Source organism: Panthera pardus, unplaced genomic scaffold (genome assembly GCF_024362965.1).
Source record: "Panthera pardus isolate Hobbes unplaced genomic scaffold, ASM2436296v1 HiC_scaffold_6, whole genome shotgun sequence".
Lineage (NCBI taxonomy): Eukaryota > Metazoa > Chordata > Mammalia > Carnivora > Felidae > Panthera > Panthera pardus.
The window spans coordinates 77,774,343-77,795,451 of NW_026526991.1; the positions used below are offsets into that span (position 1 = coordinate 77,774,343).

Here is a 21,109-nt window from a genome sequence, read left to right on the forward strand (position 1 = left end):
CTTCTGCATTATTCCCCATTTCAGTAAATAGCTATCCTATTCATCCAGGTGCTCAGACCAGAAACTGTGGTATTGTGATATCTTCTTGACTACTCCTTTCTCTCACATCTAACTTGTCAGCAAATCATATCTTTTATGTCCTCAAAACATGTTTCCTAATCACCTGGTATCTTCGTTTCCACTCTTAACCCTCCACAGCCTCTTCTCAGAGCTGCCAGGGTGAGCTTGTTAAAACAAAGTCATTTCTCTGTTTAAAACACTCCACAGTTACTTCCCGTGATGCTTAACACAAGATAGAAAGATCCTACCAAGGCTTGTGAGGCCCTGTCTTATCTGGCCCTAGCTACCTCTCTGACTTCATCTTCTACCAGCTCACTCAAATGCATTGCACTGTCCTCCTTGCTGCATCTCAGCCATGACAAGCTCACTGACACCTCAGAGATTCTGAACTTGCTGTTTCCCCTGCCTGAAATATTCTTTTCTGAGATGACCTCACATGTAGAATTGAAAGCACAGTCTGGAGCCAGACTGTGTAAGTTTGAATTTTCTAGTTGTCTGACCTTGGACAAGTTATTTAACCTTTTTTGTGCCTCAGGTCCTACATCTGTAAAATGGTAAAATAGGAGCTACCTTATAGAGTAATGGTGATGATGAAATGCTTTTAATGTATGTAGAACACTTAGAATAACACCTGCCCTATAGTAAGCACTATATGTTAACTATGATGATTATTATTACTTCATCAGGTCTCACCTTAAGTGTCACCTGCTCAAAAATTATTTAAATTGTGGTAGAACCATTAGAGTGAATAATGAATATGCAGCCTCCTGGGGGAACTGTTTTGAAGAGGACAATTACATGTGATGAAGAGAAAATGCATGTATAGGAAATGGCTTTCTGTGAATGTCAGAGGAGTGCTCCTTTTTTTTCCCCTTTTTTTTTTTTTTTTTAACCAACGTGTAAAGTTGCCCTGCCCCTGCTTCCCTTTCCCTAGTCAGTCTCCCTTGTAGGATCTACTGCTGTCCAGTATTCCCTCTCCAACTCCAACTCATGTCAATTTAGGCAGGGGTTTTTAGAGACAAACAGTTGGGAACCTATAGGGATAGATATGGGAAGGAGAAAAATTACCTCACCACCACATTCTCCCTTCTCTGCCTCAGCATGGATTTCTTAGGCAGCATCCCACTTCCTCCTATCACCTTTAGCAAAATAATAGGAAAAATTTCTTGACCCTAAATATTCTGTCAACCATTTATTACCTATGTGTATCTCTGTGTGTGTTTTTAAACTTTCCCTTTAGAGGGAAAGGGAATAAAATTGAAAAGGGACAGGACAAAAGAGATTACCTTTTAACTTCCCATCTGTTGTCATTGTTCCTATCAGCAAGCTTTTTTTAAAACACCTAGACTTCTGTGGTATTCTTTGGGGACAGAAGGATGGGGAAATACTGTGAGGCTTGTCCTTGTTTTATGGAGAAAATGCTGTGGTCAGACACAGGCTACGGTGGAAATGGATAATGAGGGAGGGGATTCACCGGGACCCTAAGAGTGGGAAGGTTCAGAGAAAGGGGTTAACGCGACCACTCAGGCTGAGAAATAGCTCCAGTGCTCACACATCTCACAAATCCTTCTCCACTTGCAACCCCAAGCACAGGCTGTAGAAATCTCTCACCACTGGCTCAGAGCTATGGGTACCTACTGTCAGTGCCAAATGAGAGGAAGCATGGAGCCACCAAAAAGTCAGATCTTATGCTTCCAGCCACAGTGAAAAAAGGTTATTCTTGGTATTCTAACATCATCTACAAACATAGTAGCAGACTGTGTATTGTAACATATTTCAGATGCTTTATGAGAGTTAAGAATTTTTTGGAGCTCAGTCCTTCTAGAACTACCCATTTACATTCTAGTATGTTAGGTAAAAATATTTGTCATATTTCTTTTTTTAGTTATTACATTATCTTTTAAAATATATGTGTTATAAAGTGAGCTTTGAAATCCAAATTTGATGTAATGGTGAGTCACATTGTAGCTTTGCATGAAGCAGATGCACTTATTTCCCTGGAAATTCTCTGAAATATTTAGACCATGGATAATCAGACTTTGGCAATCTGGAGGCAAGGATAAAATAATTGAATATCTGAATCTAAAAAGATTTTTGCTTATGTATAATTCTCTGTGCAAGTGGATCTGGAATACTTTCTATATTTTTTCTTTTTTTCTTTGGTAAAACCAGAAACAGGGTCTATATGAAGTAATTGAACTACTGGTTAATATTCCTAACGATACCCTCAATGCAGCCAAGAGTTTCTACCTTGATCAGGGCATAATAGCCTTTAGACGAGAGCTAGGCAGAATTGTTAGACTAGTGAATGGATTAGTTTCCCCACTTTGCATCTCATTTTTGTGAGAGTGATATTAGTTGTCAGTTGTAAAGTCCATATTTGTTTTTATTTCCAAATGAGATTTTTTTTTAATGTTTATTTATTTTTGAGAGACAAAGGCAGAGATTTTTCTGTCATGGTCTAATACTTCTCTACTCTGCTACTTCTTTACTCTAATGAGTAGTTATTCCTGTAAACTACAAAGGCAAAAAAAAAATAGGTATATATTTAATGAGTGAGGTCTGCTTCTCAAATTCTTCCTTGCTGGTCCCAGTCATAACAGTTGTTTGCCTCCCAGGAGTGTGCGATATCCTGGAGGAGTGCACTGACTTGTGTGCCCACTGGGGCACCCTCAGCCAGTGACCTTGCACACTGGGTATATGTGTGAGGGCTATTCAGAGGTCCGTTAGGGGACATAATATTCCTGATGACAAATGTCAGTTCAGCATCTGACTGTCTGGAAAGATCCAAATAACTTCCTTGGTGATTTCAGGGTGTCTTTGGCCTTTGTAATGGATCAGTTCCTTTATCTTCAGTTCACGAGTTCCATGGGCACCTTCCCCAGCTCTTTGTTTTGTTGCTGTTTTGCGAAAGGAGAGTGTACAAAGTTTCGGCAAATCTTGATGAGGATATAGAACTCTCACAATATCTGTGGTCAAATAGCCCCCCAGATTAGAAGTTTAGCCTTTGTAATTGCCTTGAGATAATTCAGACTTTTGAGGTATGGATAGGAAGGTTCCCTGGCCTTTAGGACCCTACGTTGTCATTATTTTGCTCTTCAAAGGGAAGACTGAATGTCTAAAAGTTGTAGATATCTGGGTAACCCATTCAGAAGTTTTAACACTCTTCAAAGCTGCTAAGTTAGAGAGGTCTAGTGTGAATTTTCTAATAGCCTGTGTCCTTACTGTAGTAAACTTTCCTTCAAGAGTTGACACTTCCTAGTTAATAGCACATAAAGGGATTGTTGATTAAATGGAATCTCATTAGAGAGCATACTTTCAGCCCATTATACTCTATATATGTCAGATCTCCTTAGTGTTTACTTAGTGTACTTTTTTCTCTTGGGGCATCTCATCCAATGTACCACATTATATTCCGTTATCATATCTCCTTAAGCTCCTCTTGACTATGACTGTTTCTCAGACTTTCCTTGTTTTTAATGTCCTTGATAGTTGTGACAAGTATTCATCAGGTATACTGTAGGCTGCTCCTCTTGGTATTAGGAGCAATGGGATCATATGGTAAGACTGTGCTTAGTCTTGTAAGAAATTGCAAAACTGTCTTCCAAAGTGGTTGTACCATTTTGCATTCCCACCAGGAATGAGAATTCCTGTCACTTTACATATTTGTCAACATTTGGTGCAGTTTTTTCGACTTTAGCCATTTTGATAGGTGCACAGAAGTTGGGATGTAATTTTTAAAGTTGGTCATTTCGTCTATCATATTTTTTTATATCTGACTATGGAAACATTAGTTTTCTCCTAATACTTCTCTTTAAATCAGCATCAGGAGGAATATATGTGCTTTTTTCCCATATGAATAACTGTTACAGATGTTTAAATAGTATTTCACTTATTATGTTGATACAATTACCTGTTCTCTTTGCTTTCTTATTACTAATAGCTTATAAACCACATGCTGTTGGTGTTAAGCTACATTCCATTGATGTTAAAGTCTCATGTTTAATTGCTTTCGTTTAATTTTTTATTCTCGTTTTCCATTCTTCAAAGTCATTTTGTTTTTGTGTTTGTGTTTCTTTGTTTATAAAGTTTTTTGTTTCTGTTACATTATGTAGTTTTGTACCAATGGCTAGAAGCAGATCGTCATGGCAAGAGCCAAGATGCTGCAAATACGACTTCAGGTAAAAATAAAAATAAAAGTAAAAATAAAAGTTGAGATGTTAGAAATTATTTTAATTCACTTCAAGCCCATCATAATTGTTTTTTTATTTGGTTTTGCTTGGGCAAAAAAAATAGGTATTATTTTGTATTTCTGCTCTCTTGTCTGCATCTTAATTTTTGGAAAGACCTCATTTGCTTCAAGCCTTGAAAAAATTATTCACTAGTCTTTAAGCTGTCTTGGCAGATATGTCTTGTTTTCTTGGGAGAAAAGGCTTAATTGCAGCTTAAATTTAGTAGCAGGATACTTGGCAATATGACTTGGAATTAAGTTTATATGTATTTGTAGTGGGCATATTAATATCTGCACAAATTTAAAATCCTTGTTCATTTCAGGACAATGTTTAAAAGGTGGATTTTAAGTTAAGGATGCTTATATATAATTTCAGTTGCCTGGGAACCCAAATTCATAGACAGATTCATTTCTCCTGCCAAGTTCTAGCAGTAAATTCCAAGTTAGGGGTTCATATAACATGGATTCAAAATGAGAAGAATAGGTTGTTCCCCTACCTCTCATCTCCAAAAGGCATCTTCAAGATTCTCTTCTTTGGCTGGTAGGAGTAGTAATAGCTACATATACTCATTTCTAAACCCTTAAAATGTTATCAGAATTTCTACATAGTTGGTTCTTCCCTTAATTTACTTCAAAATAATATTTGCCAAGACAGCTGTATATACAGCAGTGATCTTTCCTATTGCTCCCCTTTTTGGCAGTCTAATAAGTGATGGTGGTGGTGGCAATGGTGGTGGTTCTGTTTTGCTTTGATTAGATTTATGTTTCTGTTTCGTGAGTTTTTTCATCTTCTGTTTTTGTGAAATTTTTTTCTCTGAAAAAGGGTTTTCCTTCTTTATCTCTCTTCTGGGTGATTCATTGTGCTTCAAGAGGTGGTGTTCCTTAGTTAAGAGAACAATCATATTGAAAATAGCACTGTCATGACTTTTCTGATTTATTTTCTGTCCCATTAATAACTTGATATATGAATGAAGATAATGTTACTATTTTAACCAACTTAGGCAGGAATTCATTAAAAGGTAAGTGTTGCAAGGAATTGCATCTTGCATTATGTGCTGTTTCTTTTGCCTCCACAGTGTTTCATATTTTATTTATACTTATGATAAAAATACACATTTCTGGTATGTTTTCGTGGGTATAGGAGAGAGGCTTTCTTGGTTGATGTGTATTATCTGAGGATATCCTGTTCCTGTGTCAGTAAGCAAAGTCAGCAGCATAGACTTTAGAATCAAGAGGGAATATTTGTTTTGTGTTTTCTGTGACTTAAAGTGAAGTGAAAAGTAGTCTTTTTTTTTAATAAATGTAGAAGTGAAATATCTAAAAATTTTTAGTGTTTTCATGAGAATCTAGAATCAGTTTAAAGATACCATATACCCTTCCTGAAATTGGGCATTCTGAACCCTGACTCTTCAGGCATACTGACTCATGGACAGTTCCACATTTTTCCATTGACTTTGTTGATCCTTACATATTCCAGAAGTATGTTGCAAAAACTCATAAACTGTCCCTAGGGACACTTTTGACAGTTTTCCTTCTAGAAGTGAAAGTTCTCTATTCTGTCATTTAGAAGGCGGAAATACGGAGTCGAAAGAGAGATGAAGTGTTTGCCTAAATAAGAGGAATACAGAGGAAAATGACCATTAGCCAAGGGCTTAAATTGGAAACAGTAGGCTAGTTGCTGCACCAAATCTATTTAAACTATGTTCCTTTATTCAGAAAAGCTGTGTATTTTATATCACAGTTTCCAACAAGATTTTAGAGTGTGACTTTTCCCTCCTTCTGTGATCTGTTAAGTTTTGCACTAAAAGGTGTTTTACTATCCATCTTTTCATAATTTTTACCCACAATGGAAACTGAGTCTACCTAGATGCCCCATTATGATTTATCAATTACTTGTTATTTTTACTTGTACAAATACTGGTACTTCATGTTTTGCATTTAATTAGAACTTTAGAAAAAACACAGAAGACAGAATGATACTCTAAGGTCTTCTAAATCTCCAGTCTCAACTTTTTGACATTGAGAATTTAAGAGCCATCCACATTAATTTATTTTATGGAACTAAGGCATTTGGGGGAAACAGGTCTTATGGGAAATAATTTGGTCAAGGAGATAAAGAACTGAGCTTGACAACTCATTATTGAGTTTTGTTTTTTATATATACATATGTAATAATCAAAGTATAGCCTGCCTTTATCTTTCCAGAATTTTGACAGGTGATGAATTTGGCTTAGAATAGCTTGTTTCTTTTCAGAGGTTAGTGTGTTTAATATGTTCTGTCTACTGAACTAGACAACTCAGTGATGATGTTTCTAATTCTGTTAATTCTGTTACTTATAAAAGCCTGGATGCAGTCACATTTGTTGGGGATTTCTGTGGAAGCTGAAGCAAAATTGCCTCCTTTGAGCACTGCAGCATTGTGTCTATTCGTGTATAAAATTTCAGGATCAGAAGAAGTATGATTAGCTTAATTCAAGATGTTTCTTTAGTAAATTAAATGTTTCTAAATAGACTTTTTTTTTATCACCACATATTGAAATAAGAACAATAATTAGGTTACAGCAAAGTTTATTTGTAGTAGACCTTGATTTTTAGTGCCGTTGTCTAGCCGGGATATTGAAATTCAGATTCTGAAGTTTAAAAAAAAATTATTTTATGTTTTTATTTTATTTTTAAGAGAGAGAGAGAGAGAGAGAGCACAAGCAGAGAGAGAGGGAGACACAGAATCCGAAGCAGGCTCCAGGCTCTGAGCTATCAGCACAGAGCCTGACATGGGCCTCAAACTCACGGTTGGTGAGATCATTATGTGAGCTCAAGTTGGATGCTCAACCAACTGAGCCACCCAGGCGCCCCCAGATTCTGAAGTTTTAAATGCAGATCTTTTTATTAACAGTTCCTTTTCAGTCATCCATTGAGAATTTTACCACTCAGACTGTTAGAGGTAGAAATTGAATCAGATTTCAACATCATCTGTTAATACATCTGCAAAGTAAAAATAAAATTTTGGCATGCTTCTGAAAAAATTCTAGATATAACTAATTATTAATTATTTGTTGTAGGTGAAAATTTTGACCAGAGTCCTTTGAGAAGAACATTCAAATCCAAAGTTCTGGCCCACTATCCTGAGAATATAGAATGGAATCCTTTTGATCAAGATGCAGTGAACATGGTATGTAGTTTGTTTTTTTTACCTTTAGCTTTATTTTATTAAGATGACCATAGTGACTGTATTTTGAATGTCAACATTATTTCATTTAATGTTTTAAATAAACAATTCTATATAAGACAGATAATATTTTCCTCATTTTATAGACGTGGAAAATGAAACTCAAAAAAGTTAAGTAACTTGCATAGAGTCCCTACAGCAAATAAGAGTGTACAACAGACCCTCAAAGCTCATTTTCTTTTTTTTTTTTAAGTTTTTATGTAAATTCCAGTTAGTTAACATACAGTATAATATTAGTTTCAGGTGTACAATATAGTGATTCAGCACTGCCATATATCACCTGGTGCTCATCACAAGTGAACTCCTTTATCCCCATCACCTATTTTACCCATCCCCCCAGCCACCTCCCTTCTGGTAACCATTAGTTTGTTCTCTGTAGTGAAGAGTCTGTTTCTTGGTTTGTCTCTCTGTCTCTGTCTTTCTCTCTCTCTCCCTCTCTCCCCCTTTGCTCATTTGTTTCGTAAATTCCACATATGAATAGAAATCATATGGTATTTGTCTTTGATTTATTTCACTTAGCATAATACTCTGTAGCTCTATCCATGTTGTTGCAAATGGCAAGATCTCATTCTTTTTTATGAGTAATATTCCATTGTATTTATATACCACCCTCTTCTTTATCCATCAGTCGATGAACACTTGGACTGTTCCCATAATTTAGCTATTGTACATAATGCTGCTGTACACATTGGGGTGCACATGTCCCTCAAAGCCTGTTTTATTTTCCTACTATTAAGCTGTTTGTGGATTTGTATTAATTAATACATAGATGCTTTGATAAACAATAATATTTCTTGGTTTGCCTGGAGAGGAGCCTGATAGAAGGAACATGATTACACTTTTGGTATTTCAAGGACTGTTGTATGATGGGCCTGTAATTTAACATAATCACAAAGTAAAGAGGGAAAGTAACTTCATCATTTAGGCATTAGTAGGAATTTTTTTAAGGAATTTGAATTAATGCAATGAGTTACCAGTGGTAGTTACAGGTTCCTTTAAAGATTCTTAGAGTCATAGTTTTCAGATCATTTAGGAAGGGCCCTGATTAGAAGCCTGGGTAATATTTTGGCTTCCATGAATAGAACTCTGTGATTATAAAAATCAGGGTGCCCCAAAGTGAGCAAATCAGAGATCAGGCCTAATAGGCACAGAAATAATTAACAGTGGACTGAGACACTGATAGGTGTAGTTCTTTTTGAGTATTTTAAAGATAGAGTCAAAAGATCCCACTCTGATATGGTACTATAAGGGAAGGAAATTAATATATAGTAGATACCTGCTAGATAGCTCATGTATGTTACTTTCGCTTACATGCGTCCAGTGAGGGTTCTTAATCATATTTTACAGAGATGATTTAGCCAAAGTTTTGCAGGGGGGTCTCAGAGGGCTAAATCCAGATCATTTTTACTCTCTAGCTTACTTTTTTCCCATCTTACTGCCTCCCCCAAAGAAAAATGATGTGACTTAGTTTTGACCTGCGCCAAAATGGCATGGGTCACATTGGACCTTTTGTGGTATTTCTGTATCACAGTAACTTCATTCCAGTCTGAGTTTGCTGCAAGGAGGCAGTAGCATGGTACTTTTTCTAAGTATAAATGCCTGAGGCACTGGCATTTTGACATTGATTCTTCATAGAACACAGTGTAGTTGTTTCGCTAAACTGTTAGCCAATACCAAAATAACCAGAGATACCATTTTTCTGGAAATTAATACTGTGGGGCCTAGCCTCATCTTTGGTAAAGACAGCACAACAGATATTAAGTAGAACACAACTCTTTGTTATATTTATGACACTGGAGGAGCACAGGCAAGCCTCTGACTAAAATAGTCAACAAATAACAGTGACAAAAAATAACTTATCAGCTGCTCTGCCAGCAAATTAATAGGAAAGTATTAAAGAAAAGAGTGCCTAAATGAAGTAATAGAAACCTAGATAAGAATGTAAATAGATCACAACACTTGACTTCTTAGGTATTTCAAAGTATAATCTGTGATAAATTAGAATGGTGTCCAAAACTAGGTGCTTATTACAATATGAATCCGTAGTTGTTTGGAACAAAATGCCACACTTGGTATATTTTCTTCTGTTAATCATTTGAATGTATTAATAGTGAGATATCCATGATAGCTTTAGCCTCAGTTTGTAAAACATTCATCTCTAAGAGAGTGATCAGCTTCCTTAATCTGTCTTTGATATTTTCTTTACCCTTGCCTCTGAGATTTTTTATGTAAGCAACCAAAGTTTCTTACGAAGAATAAACACATATGCTTGTATTTTGATGGTTAAGCACCATACAACATTTTGGGTTTTGCTGCAAATCTAAAAGGATTTGCTAGCATTCCTTGAAAATCTCTGAAAAGCATTCCATTAAACTAGTCTGCATTTGGGTCATAGATTTACTGCCCTTAATTTCCTGATTTATTAGTAAGTGCAATTGTATGAAGCTATAATTTATTCCTACCTAGGGATATAAAACTTTCTTCTTGCCTTTAGCAAAATCCCACTCTAATGAGTCATCACCTTCTGCAATATCAGTCATTTCTTTAACAAGCAACAGTGATGGATTGAGGAAGGATCATTAATTTCACACAGAAATTAAATATTCCAAAGCAATGAACTTTGTTAAATAAAAAAAAAAAAAATTCCATGTGTATGAGTGCCATGCAAATATAATAGAAAATAAATATAAATAACAGGTGAAATTGTTTCTAAATTAATTGCTTTTATGTCTCTTTTAGTACCTGATTCAGAGATTTTCACAAAAAAAAAAAAAAGGAGGGGTGGTGTATCATTAAACAGAACAATACAACAGTCATATCCCCAGAACTAACATATATGTCCACATTGACAAATTTGCTTCAGATCTGTACTTTTCTCTCTTTTTTAAGTTTATTTATTTTTGAGAGACAGAGTGAGTGAGGGAGGGACAGAAAGAGAGGGAGAGAATCCCAAGCAGACTTTGCACTATCAGCACAGAGCCCAATGTGGGACTCAAACTCAGGAACCGTGAGATCATGACCTGAGCCGAAACCAAGAGTTGGACACTTAAGTAACTGAGCCACCCAGGCGCTCCTGTACTTCTTCTTTTAAATGAAGCAAAGCAATGCAAATGGAGCTGAAGTTCCCCTGCCTCCCTCTCCCCCATTAAAGATCTCTTTGAGGTAATCTGCAAATTGGCATCCATGGCTATTTATATAATATTCTGGTCAGTAGATCTTATCCTCAAGAATGTAGTGAACCTAGGGAATATTAGGAAGAAAATATGGTCAATACCTTTTTAAGCGAGTTGTGAAGTATAAAGATTCTGTTTTGTATATTTGTACTAAGTGAAACATCTGATATATGATATTTTAAGTAACTAAAAGTCATAACTGTTGTAAAGCTCTTTATAATCTGTAAAGCTCTAAGTTTACAATTTACTGTTTACTTTGATGACAAAGAAGGATAGGGTGGAATGTTAAGCAAAGAGTAAAAAAAAGTAAAGGGTTGACTGAAAAAAACCTATTCAGGTGCCCATCTTGGAACATTCAAAGGAAAAAGAGCTGTGTATACTTTTTATAGATTCAGAAAGTACTTGAATTTGAAGTGGATAACAGTTACATTAATAGATTTGACATTAGAATGAAAGTAGGCCTTAATTTTCATCCAGGTTTTAAGTTTATGTCTCACAATGAAAACTATAGGAATGGGGCTCTAATCCAGCCATTACTGAGGAGCCCACTTGTTTCCTTAACTTTGCAGCTAGAATATTTCACTGGCATCTCAAACTCAACATGTCCAAAACTGAATTCATGATCTTCCCATGAGCCTTGGTCGGTGAACCATTCACCTAGTACATCCACCTAGTTGCCTAAGCCAAAAATCTGGATTGTCCTTGAAAGTTCTCACTTTCTTGCCCTCTCCCATGTGCGATCAGTTACCTACCTACTTCTCTCTGTTTCTACACACCCACCTTAGTCCGAATCACCAAGCTCTCTTACATGGACTGCTGCTCCTGTCCTTTCCATTCTTCACGCTAAAGCTTCTGCTTTTGCTGCCTCTTCTCTGTGGAAGGCTCTTCACTTCGCCTTCCTCTAGTGAATTCTTACTGAACCTTCAGATTCCATTTTAAACACACCTTTTTCAGAGAAGCCTTCCCTGACCACCCTTCTGTCTACCTTTCAGTTAGTTCCCTTCAGGTTCTCTTAGCACCTTGGAGCTTTTTGTAGCATCTGTCACAGCTGCAATTAAATAATTGATTATGTAGCCAGTTATCAGCTGTGTGGGTCCTGCTATCATGTAAGCCCCACGAAGACAGGCACACTGTCTCTTATTCATTGCTCTGTCCCTAGTTTTACACACAGTAGAGGCTGAAATCATTGAATAAATGAAGGAATGTTTGCTTACTCACAATACTTCCCTTCCCTGTCTTTGTCTGTTCAGGTGTTACCTCCACTGCAAAGTCATCTTAACTAGGAGTAGTTAGGTACTCTCTCCTCTCTGTTTCTATAACTTCTTGAACATACTCCATAGCAGCACTGGGCATATTATTTTGTAACCATTGGTTTGTGTGTGTGTCTTTCTTACCAGACTGTAAACTTCCTGAAAATACTATTTTCATATTTGTCTTTTGAATTACTAAGATATAATGTAATATATGACATAAAATAAATGTTTATTAAAGGGAAAAGGAGGGAGAGAGGGAACAAAGGTAGGAAGAAAGGAAAGGCAAATGGACCAACTCTGAATAATTTATCTTTTATTTGTGTAATAAGAGAGGGCATGGAAGTGATAGAACTATAGAAAATGAAAAAAGGAATTGTTAAAATTCTAGCCTGCCTGAAATAGTGCAGAGAGGTAAGGACATGTACTGACATCAACTAGGAGAGTTACCCAGCATTGTGAGCCCACTTTGGCTAAAGTAATCTGATTACCAGTGCAATCTGGTAAACAATGACAACCCTGAATATTTAGTTGTTTTATTGTGGGAGAGTGAGGTGGAGAAGCAATAATGTTAGTATATGGCAGTATTAGGGATAACAAGAGATTGTTGAATGCCATAGTGAGCAAATCTTGATTTATATCTCAGGTTTTCTGAAGAGTAAACCTGACAATTCATACAAGAATTCTCACTTTTAAAAATGAAAAAGCAATAGCATTTTCCAAGTCATGGTTCCCAGATTAGAAATATAATTCTTACTTTTTTTGATTTTAGGAAGAGAATTTAAGAATTCTTACATCTGTTATCTGTAGCAGAGAAAATCATTCTTTACTTTGAGCACAACTTTTGGCAAGCTTTTCCTGTAAATGTTTGAATGCATGCTCAAGAAAGCTACAAAACCTTAAGGGAATATTTGGTAGCTGTTCCAAAACAGTTTGAGCTATAATTTTATGGTTTATGATGTCAGGAAAGCCTATCAATTAAATTAAATCTTTATTTTAACTTTGGAGGTCACTGTGTTTCTGTATTGCCTACTACATGTAAAAAGAGAACTCTACACTTAATCAAGAGAGGAACTAAATCTGGTCCTGTACCCCTAGCTGTTGTTTTTGGTTTTTTGTCCATTTGTTCGTTCCTTTATTCATTTAACAAATACATGTATGTCATGCACTATGCTAAAGAAATTTGAGCAAAGCCTAGAGCAAGAAGGATTCACATCATCCTTTCTGTAATCTTTATTGACTATAATAAATGTGTCAGATGAGTTTTTATTCACAATATCAACAGAGGGTCTCATCTTGTACAATGAAAGCAGTTTGAATGTGAAGACATAATTATGAAAAGGTCCTGACATGACCTTTCCATACACAACTATTCCCAAGATTAGGAATAAACAAATTTTTCCTCTAGCAGAGTTGGGTGTTTGTGTGTTTTACCTGACTCTTTATCTTCTTCTACCCAAATATACATAGTAAGTTAATTATTTTCAACATCTATAAAAATAATTAGGTAAAGCTACTCTAGTTATTTCTAGGTCCCATATTCAGCGATACAGAAGACTTTTTCACTGACCAATAATGCTAAGCTTCATGGTGTTTGCTTTCTATCTTTACTATCAATCACCATTTATGGCCCCAAATAGTATATTGTTCTATGTGTGGTACTCTTGTATGTTTACGGTTCTTGAAATACAGTACCAGTCCTTGAGTCATTGCAGTCTAGAGAGCCAAACAAAATAGAGAAACTAGTAACGTGTGTCAGTGTACAATGTACATATGTATAGAGCGGTATAAGACTTTAATTGCTTCCCCATTCACTAAAGATGTTTTAGAGGAAAAGTGACATTTTAATAGCACTTATAGGATGAAAACAGTTATTTCTTATGGAATGGTAAAGGAAGCTTCTAATTTAAGGTAGTGTTTATGTGGAGACTCAAAGAAAGTAAGAGAGGGTTTCTATTATCTATTGCTGTATAACAGACCATCCCAATACTACTGAAGTGGCCAGAAACATGGGTTGGCAATTTTTTTCATAAAGGGCCAGTTAGTAAATAGTTGAGGCATTATAGGCCATACAGTTTCTGTCAGTTACTCATCCCTGCTGTTAAAATGCAAAAGCAGACACCGACAATGGATGGGCGCTATTGTGTTCCAAATATTTTATTTATAAAAACAGATGGCAGATTGGGTTTGACCTAAGAACTGTAATTTGTTGACTCTTGATTTAAAACAACAAAATCATTACTTTGCTTACAAATCTGCAATTTAGGTAGGGTTTAGCAAGGTAACCCCACTGCTCTACTGGGTGTCAGAGGGTTTGAAGACTGAAGACTGGAATCATCTGAAGGTTCACTCACTCACAGGTATGTTTCCTGTGCTAGGAATATAGCTGGGGCTCCTCTTTCTCTATGCGATCTCTCCTTGTGGTCGCTAGCATGGCAGCTTCAGGTTAGTCAGATTTCTTATATGTTGGCTCAGAGCTTCCTAGTGTGTGTGACCAGAGAGAGAGAGAGGGATGGAAGTTGTATTGCCTTTTTAAGTCTAGCCTGAAAAGCCACTTCGTTTGTCACTTGTCACCTCCATTACATTTTATTTGAACAGGCCAGAGGTGGGCAAACTGTGGCCCTCGGGCCAAATCTAAGTGGCTACCTATTTATAAAGTTAGTTTTATTGGAACAAAATAATGCTCATTCCTTTATGTATTGTCAGTGGCTGCTTTTACACCACAATGATAATGCTGCATAGTTGTGAAAAAGACTATAAGGCCTACAGAGCCTAAAATATTATTTGGCATTTTTTTACAGAGCAAGTTTTCTGGTCCCTGATGTAGGCATTTTCAGCCACCCATGCTCTTAATGGGAGAGTGGCAAGTTTCTGGAACAGCTTGTAGAACTAGAAATATTGTTGGAGTCATTTGTAGAAAATACAGTCTGCCACAGGGAATGAACCAGGTGGAAACTTAGGAGAAGATAGCTCCAGCCGGAAGGAACAGCAAATTTTGGCAAGTACCTACTCCTGCTAGGTGTTTTCCACAGAAGACAATGTGGCCAGTGTTGCTGGAGCAGAGTACGTGAGCTAAAGAGTAGTGGAAAATGAAGGCAGAGAAGTTGCCCATGCCAGGTTCATGTAGGGCCTTATAGGGGACTTCTATTGTAAAGATTTCAGCTTTTAGTGAGATGAGAGGCCACTGGAGGTTCTGAGAAGAGTGACAAGAGCTAACTTCTACTTTTTAAGCATCACTTTGGCTACTCTATGGGGAATAAATTATGGGGGACAAGGGCAAAAGCGGGGATACTGTTGAGTAGAATATTAAATAGTCATCTAGGCAAGAGAAGAAGATGGCTTAACTGAGAGTGATAAGAATAAAGGTAGAAAGAAGTAATTTGTTTCTGAGTATATTTTTGAAGGTAGAACCAATGGTCTTTGTTGATGGATCGGATAGTGGAGTGGAAGAGGAGGAGAGAAGTCAGTGACTGTAAGGCCCTGAGGCATTTCTGCTGCCTCCTGGGAACCTCTTTGAAAACCACAGGCCTTCAGTGTAGGAAGATTGACATGCTAAGAGACACATCTAATTCTGTCCCCCTCCTCCTAAAAACCCTTCAGAGGCTTTGCATGGTCCACTTCAGACTTTTTTTTTTTTTAATGTTTATTTATTTTGAGGGAGAGAGTGCATGTGCAACGTATTTGTACACACTGGAGGGAGAGAGAGAGAGAAAGAGGGAGAAAGGGAGAGAGTGGGGAGAGAGGGGGGAGGAATATCCCAGGCAGGCTCCATGCTGCCAGCGCAGAGCCCAACACGGGGCTCGATCTCAACAAAGAGTGAGAGCATGACCTGAGCCAAAATCAAGAGTCTGACGCTCAACCGACTGAGCCACCCAGGCGCCCCTCCTCTTCAGACTTCTAATATGACTCACCAACCCCCTTCACGATCTAACCTCTAATTATTTCTCTTGTGTTCTCTCTCACTTCCCCCAATCTTGCATTCTGTTCCCCACCCACAAAAAAACATGTGTCAGTTCCTCAAACCCTCGTGTTCTATCTTCTGGGTTTCTTGTACACATGTCCTTTCTGCCTTCTCTTCATCTCACTAACACGTATACTCATCCTTAGGTTTCCACTTGGACCTCTTTTATTTTTTTTTTAAGTTTTTCTTTTGTGTTTATTGATTTTTTGAGAGAGAGGAATGGGAGAGGGGCAGAGAGAGATGGAGACACAGAATCTGAAGCAGACTCTAGGCTCTGAGCTGTCAGAACAGAACCCTGTCAGTGCAGAGCCCGATGTGAGGCTCGAACACACCAAGTATGAGATCGTGACCTGAGCTGAAGTTGAACACTTAACCGACTGAACCACCCTTTCCCCTGGACCTCCTTTGTTTTTATCTGGTAGCTCCTTTTCTAATCTCCTCGTAATGTCCTCCTGTGATGTTGTTTTCGTGGCAGTCTGTATTTACCCTATCGTAGTACTTGTCATACTTTACAGTTTATGATTTTTTTTTTTTTAATTTTTTTTTCAACGTTTTTTATTTATTTTTGGGACAGAGAGAGACAGAGCATGAACGGGGGAGGGGCAGAGAGAGAGGGAGACACAGAATCGGAAACAGGCTCCAGGCTCCGAGCCATCAGCCCAGAGCCTGACGCGGGGCTCGAACTCACGGACCGCGAGATCGTGACCTGGCTGAAGTCGGACACTTAACCGACTGCGCCACCCAGGCGCCCCTACAGTTTATGATTTTTAAGTCGTGTGTTGTCCTTATTGGACTGGAAGCTGTGTAGGAGCAGGAGCATGTCTTTCTCACCAGTGTATCACCATCACAGGGCCTGGCTCATAAAGGCACTTAATAAGTGTTTGTTGACAGCTTGAATGAAGGACATGTAACTTTTAAGGTGAATTGCATTTTCTTAGTAATGTGGGGAGAACTTCTAAATTTTATGCCAGATCAGTTGTTAAATCTGAAAAAGAAAAATGTAATGTAATAACTGGTAAAATTATTTCTATGCAGAAAGCATATTGCAATACAAAAATAGAAAGGAATACGTAAAAATTAATAATGATCATTAAGTTAGGGTAGTTAAATTACAAGTTTTTTGCTTAGTATATTTCAAATTTTCCATAACGTTTTATTTCTTTTATTTAAAATGTTTTAAAGAATCAATTCGAATTGCATTTTAAGAATCTTAAATATGGCATCTTTAATTCTTCAGGTAATTTTGTTCCCAGGTTTGGCTCAGTCCTGAGTAGTTACCAACCGAAAGCGTAATATCTACTGGAACAAATCTAAAATGTCTTTTTTTCTACCTTCTGCTTCAGTAAATCAAAAAATCATTCTATTTTTAAAGTTTCTAAGATCAAGTATCCTGTTGTTCACAATAGTGAAAATGATACTATTATTTTTATTCTTCTGTTTAACTTTTTTTAATTTATCAAATGAGATTTCACCTACTTCTCTATTCGTCTGAAACATTACCATCATTACTCCAAAAGTAGTACTTAAGTATTTTTGTGTGTGTGTGTTTACTTCATCATGAAACTGTTTATTCCAAATTTTTATTGTTAAATGCCTTGTCCTTGAATTGTGGTATAGAGCCTGGCAGCGTGTTCTAACTTGGCACAGACTGGGTCCCCAGGTCTTTTTTGTGTTACTAGTCTCAGGGACCAATGTCAGCAAATGCCGCCCATGCACAAAAGTAGGTGCTGAGTGCACAAGGCTGAGCAGGAAGAGGGTGAAGGCTCTGAAAGGTTGGCAGAACTACCAGGCTCCCCTCACGGAATCCGTCCCAGTGCAATGAGAATGAGAAACCAAAAGGTAAATCAGAAAGGAACTAAAACCCAGACCCCAAAATAGCTGGAAGCGGAGATGGGGAGGCATAGATGGAGACTTTAGGAGAGAACGTTGCAGCTGGAGGTCTCAGGGAGACAGCAGAAAGCACTCGGCAAGACCACCCAAACACAAAATCTGAACTAGCCTGCCTTGGCGGGATGAGTGGGCAGAGCTCCCTTAGTGTGGTGTGGCTCCCACAATGGAGCATAGTACTTAAATATTTTTAAATATTTGAATTTAAATATTTTGTCTTTGAATATTTTGAATACCTCTGAATATTGTCTTTGAATACCTTTGAATATTTTGTCTTCAAGGAATTGATTAGCAAATGTAGATAAAGAAAGTGAGGCTCAGAAGAGTCACATGCTGTGCTGAAGGTCACAGGCTTGGATAAGATTGGGTAAGAGGTTTACTGGGAGTAAGTCAAAGATCTTCTCATTCTTAGTGAAACATCCTGCATGTAATACACAGCAAAGATGTTTTTCCTTGTGTATATATTTCTTTTAAAAATAATTTTATCTACGTGTGAATGAGGAACTTACAATGTATTTCTAATTTAAGACTGTGGCTAGTAATATTAAATCCGGATAAAACCTGTGTTCTTTTGAGTCCTGTTATGTTAAAAACAACGAACATTTTTTCTGGTTTGAAGTTCTTTGTGTACTGCATTCTGATGCTTTTTCCCCTTCCTCCACAGTTGTGCATGCCTAAAGGGCTGTCTTTCAGAACTCAAACTGACAATAAAGACCCTCAGTTCCACTCATTCATAATTACCCGGGAAGATGGTTCTCGTACCTATGGTTTTGTTCTCACTTTTTACGAAGAAGTTACCAGTAAGCAGATCTGCACAGCAATGCAGACGCTCTACCAGATGCACAACGCAGAGCATTATAGCAGCGTGTATGCCTCATCCTCCTGCAGCATGGATTCGCTGGCAAGCAGTACTGACGAAGGAGATACAACTTCCCTTTTGAAACTCCAGCGCTACAACTCCTATGACATCAGCAGAGACACCCTGTATGTTTCAAAAAGTATATGTTTGATCACACCACTGCCTTTCATGCAGGCCTGCAAAAAATTCCTCATCCAGCTTTACAAGGCAGTTACCTCACAGCAGCCGCCACCCTTGCCGCTTGAGAGCTACATCCATAACATTCTTTATGAAGTACCCCTTCCACCTCCGGGGAGATCACTGAAATTTTACGGTGTTTATGAACCTGTCATCTGCCAGAGACCTGGGCCCAATGAACTCCCCCTCTCCGATTACCCTCTTCGAGAGGCCTTCGAGCTTCTGGGATTGGAGAACCTGGTGCAGGTGTTTACCTGTGTTCTTTTAGAGATGCAGATTCTTCTCTACTCACAAGGTAGGTCTTCCCTGGATTTTAAGTCTCTCCCCCCAAAATACTTACGCTCTTCCCAACTACTGCATTTCCATTGGGTATATTACTAGAACCACACACTTAATGTTCAGAAGTCTTCTGTTTTGTGTGAAAGAAGCAGGTATAGGTGGGACCAGAGGCTAAGATGTTACTTCTCTTTGAGGTGTCAGTGGACCGTGGAGAAAAACAGGAAAGAATACAAAAGCATTAATCTGGCTGACTTAAGTGTATTATTTTTTAATGGAAATAGGCCCTTTCTTCCAGATAATGCATCATCATCATAAAAGAAACATTTCTTTTCATAATGAAAGTGAGAGAATGATGTTAGTACCAGGAACATGTAGACATCTTATTTTCTGCAGGTTGGTAAATGTTCACATAAAAACTCAGTTGACATTGGAAAGGGATAAATGAAATTGTTGACTGCAGCTTCCTAAGGCAGTCAACTTTGGATCTTTCCCCGTGGGAGATGTCACTGGATGTGACTCTCTTGGGTCTAAGAGTTTCACCAGAGTTATGTGGAGTTTTTTTGTTTCATTTTGCTTTTTTTTTTAGTATCTAAAAAAAATTTTTTAATGTTTATTTTTGAGAGAGACAGAGTGCAAGTGGGGAGGAGCCGAAAGAGAGGGAGACACGGAATCTGAAGCAGGGTCCAGGCTCTGAGCTGTTAGCACAGAGCCCGACGTGGGGCTTGATCTCACAGACTGCAAGATCATGACCTGAGCCGAAGTTGGACGCTCAACCGATTGAGCCATCCCGGTGCCCCGTGTTTTGTTTTGCTTTTAATTCCAGAAGGAAGTGACCTTTGTGATGTTTTTTATTCAGAGTTCTCCCAGCACATACTTAAGGAACTAACAAAATTTGAGTTTTATTTTTATGAGTGCATTTATGATGTTGAGCCTAGAATACTGGTTCCAACCTGAACATGATTTTGCAGAAGAAATAGAGATGCTTTGTCTTAATGGATATGTGAATTGAAGGAAAATATAAGATGGTTGCTGTGCATTGATGGGTCCTTTGAAAAATGTGGCACAAATACTTGGGTTAGCTTTTTGCTAACTTGTATTTAAGCTAGCAGGATTGTAGTGCAGTCTCCTGACTGCTGCCGTCAAGCTTATTTTACCACTTTCCTTTTTTTCTTTTCTATTTTAAATTATAAGTGAGCCTGAGCCAAGTAGGCTATATTTGTACTTCCCCATCTTGTGTGTATGTTGACACTATTTGTGTGTTGACAGCCCTTCACGAGGTTGTATTTTCTTCAGTTTATCCTACATAATGTTCTTTGATAATGTGTTCTGATGTCTCAGTTTTTGTTGTCAGCAAGTTCTCTCATGACCAATCTAAACTCTCCTTTCCTCTTGCTCTTACTTTCTTAGGGTTCATCATTACCTGTAGATCACTTGTTTGTATCTAAAATGTGAAACATTAAGTAATTCTCCCTCCCTTTCTCTTTCTTCCTCTCTTGCTTTTTACCCTGAGCAGGGTTAGGGTTAGAGAGTTGTTGGAAGAGGCAGGGGCTTGGAGCTTGATTCTCTCAGGTGTATTACCCTATGCAAAAAAAGAACTTAGATCCTAGATTGGCGAGGGATCTTCAAGGTCATTTAATTCAGTTTTAGTTCTCCCTAGGGAAGTAGTTTGGGCCAGACAGAATATTGGTTTTTGAAATCATAGCAATCACAGGTTCAACTCTATTCTCTGTCACGTACCAACTGTAACCATGGACAAGTTATGTAATCTTCCCGAGTGTCAGTTAATTCATCTTTATTGGAGATAATGGGGTTTTTTCCTGTCTCTCACTGATTTATTATGAAGGTTAAATAAAATCTGTACACAATAGTTGGGGCATAATTGGCACTAAATGATAGCTGATATTATTGTAATTATTATTAGTTTTATTAGTCCTACACAATCCTCTATAAATTATGCGTATTTTCAGTTGTGTGGGTCAGCATATTATTGCATTTAAAGTATAGCT

General features: G+C 37.6%; 1 protein-coding gene across 9 annotated transcripts in view; it reads left to right on the forward strand.

Moving 5' to 3' along the window:
• Nucleotides 1-21,109, forward strand: part of DENND5B (DENN domain containing 5B) — a 183,581-nt gene that overhangs the window by 69,661 nt on the left and 92,811 nt on the right. For 7 of the 9 annotated variants that reach the window (XM_019452383.2, XM_019452386.2, XM_019452385.2 and 4 more), the window contains exons 2-4: nucleotides 4,176-4,241; nucleotides 7,351-7,460; nucleotides 18,453-19,119. In XM_019452383.2, the coding sequence (XP_019307928.2) occupies nucleotides 4,176-4,241; nucleotides 7,351-7,460; nucleotides 18,453-19,119 (843 nt within the window). The remainder of the gene's footprint in view (nucleotides 1-4,175; nucleotides 4,242-7,350; nucleotides 7,461-18,452; nucleotides 19,120-21,109) is intronic. The other 2 variants (XM_019452384.2, XM_019452388.2) reach the window with 1 other exon arrangement.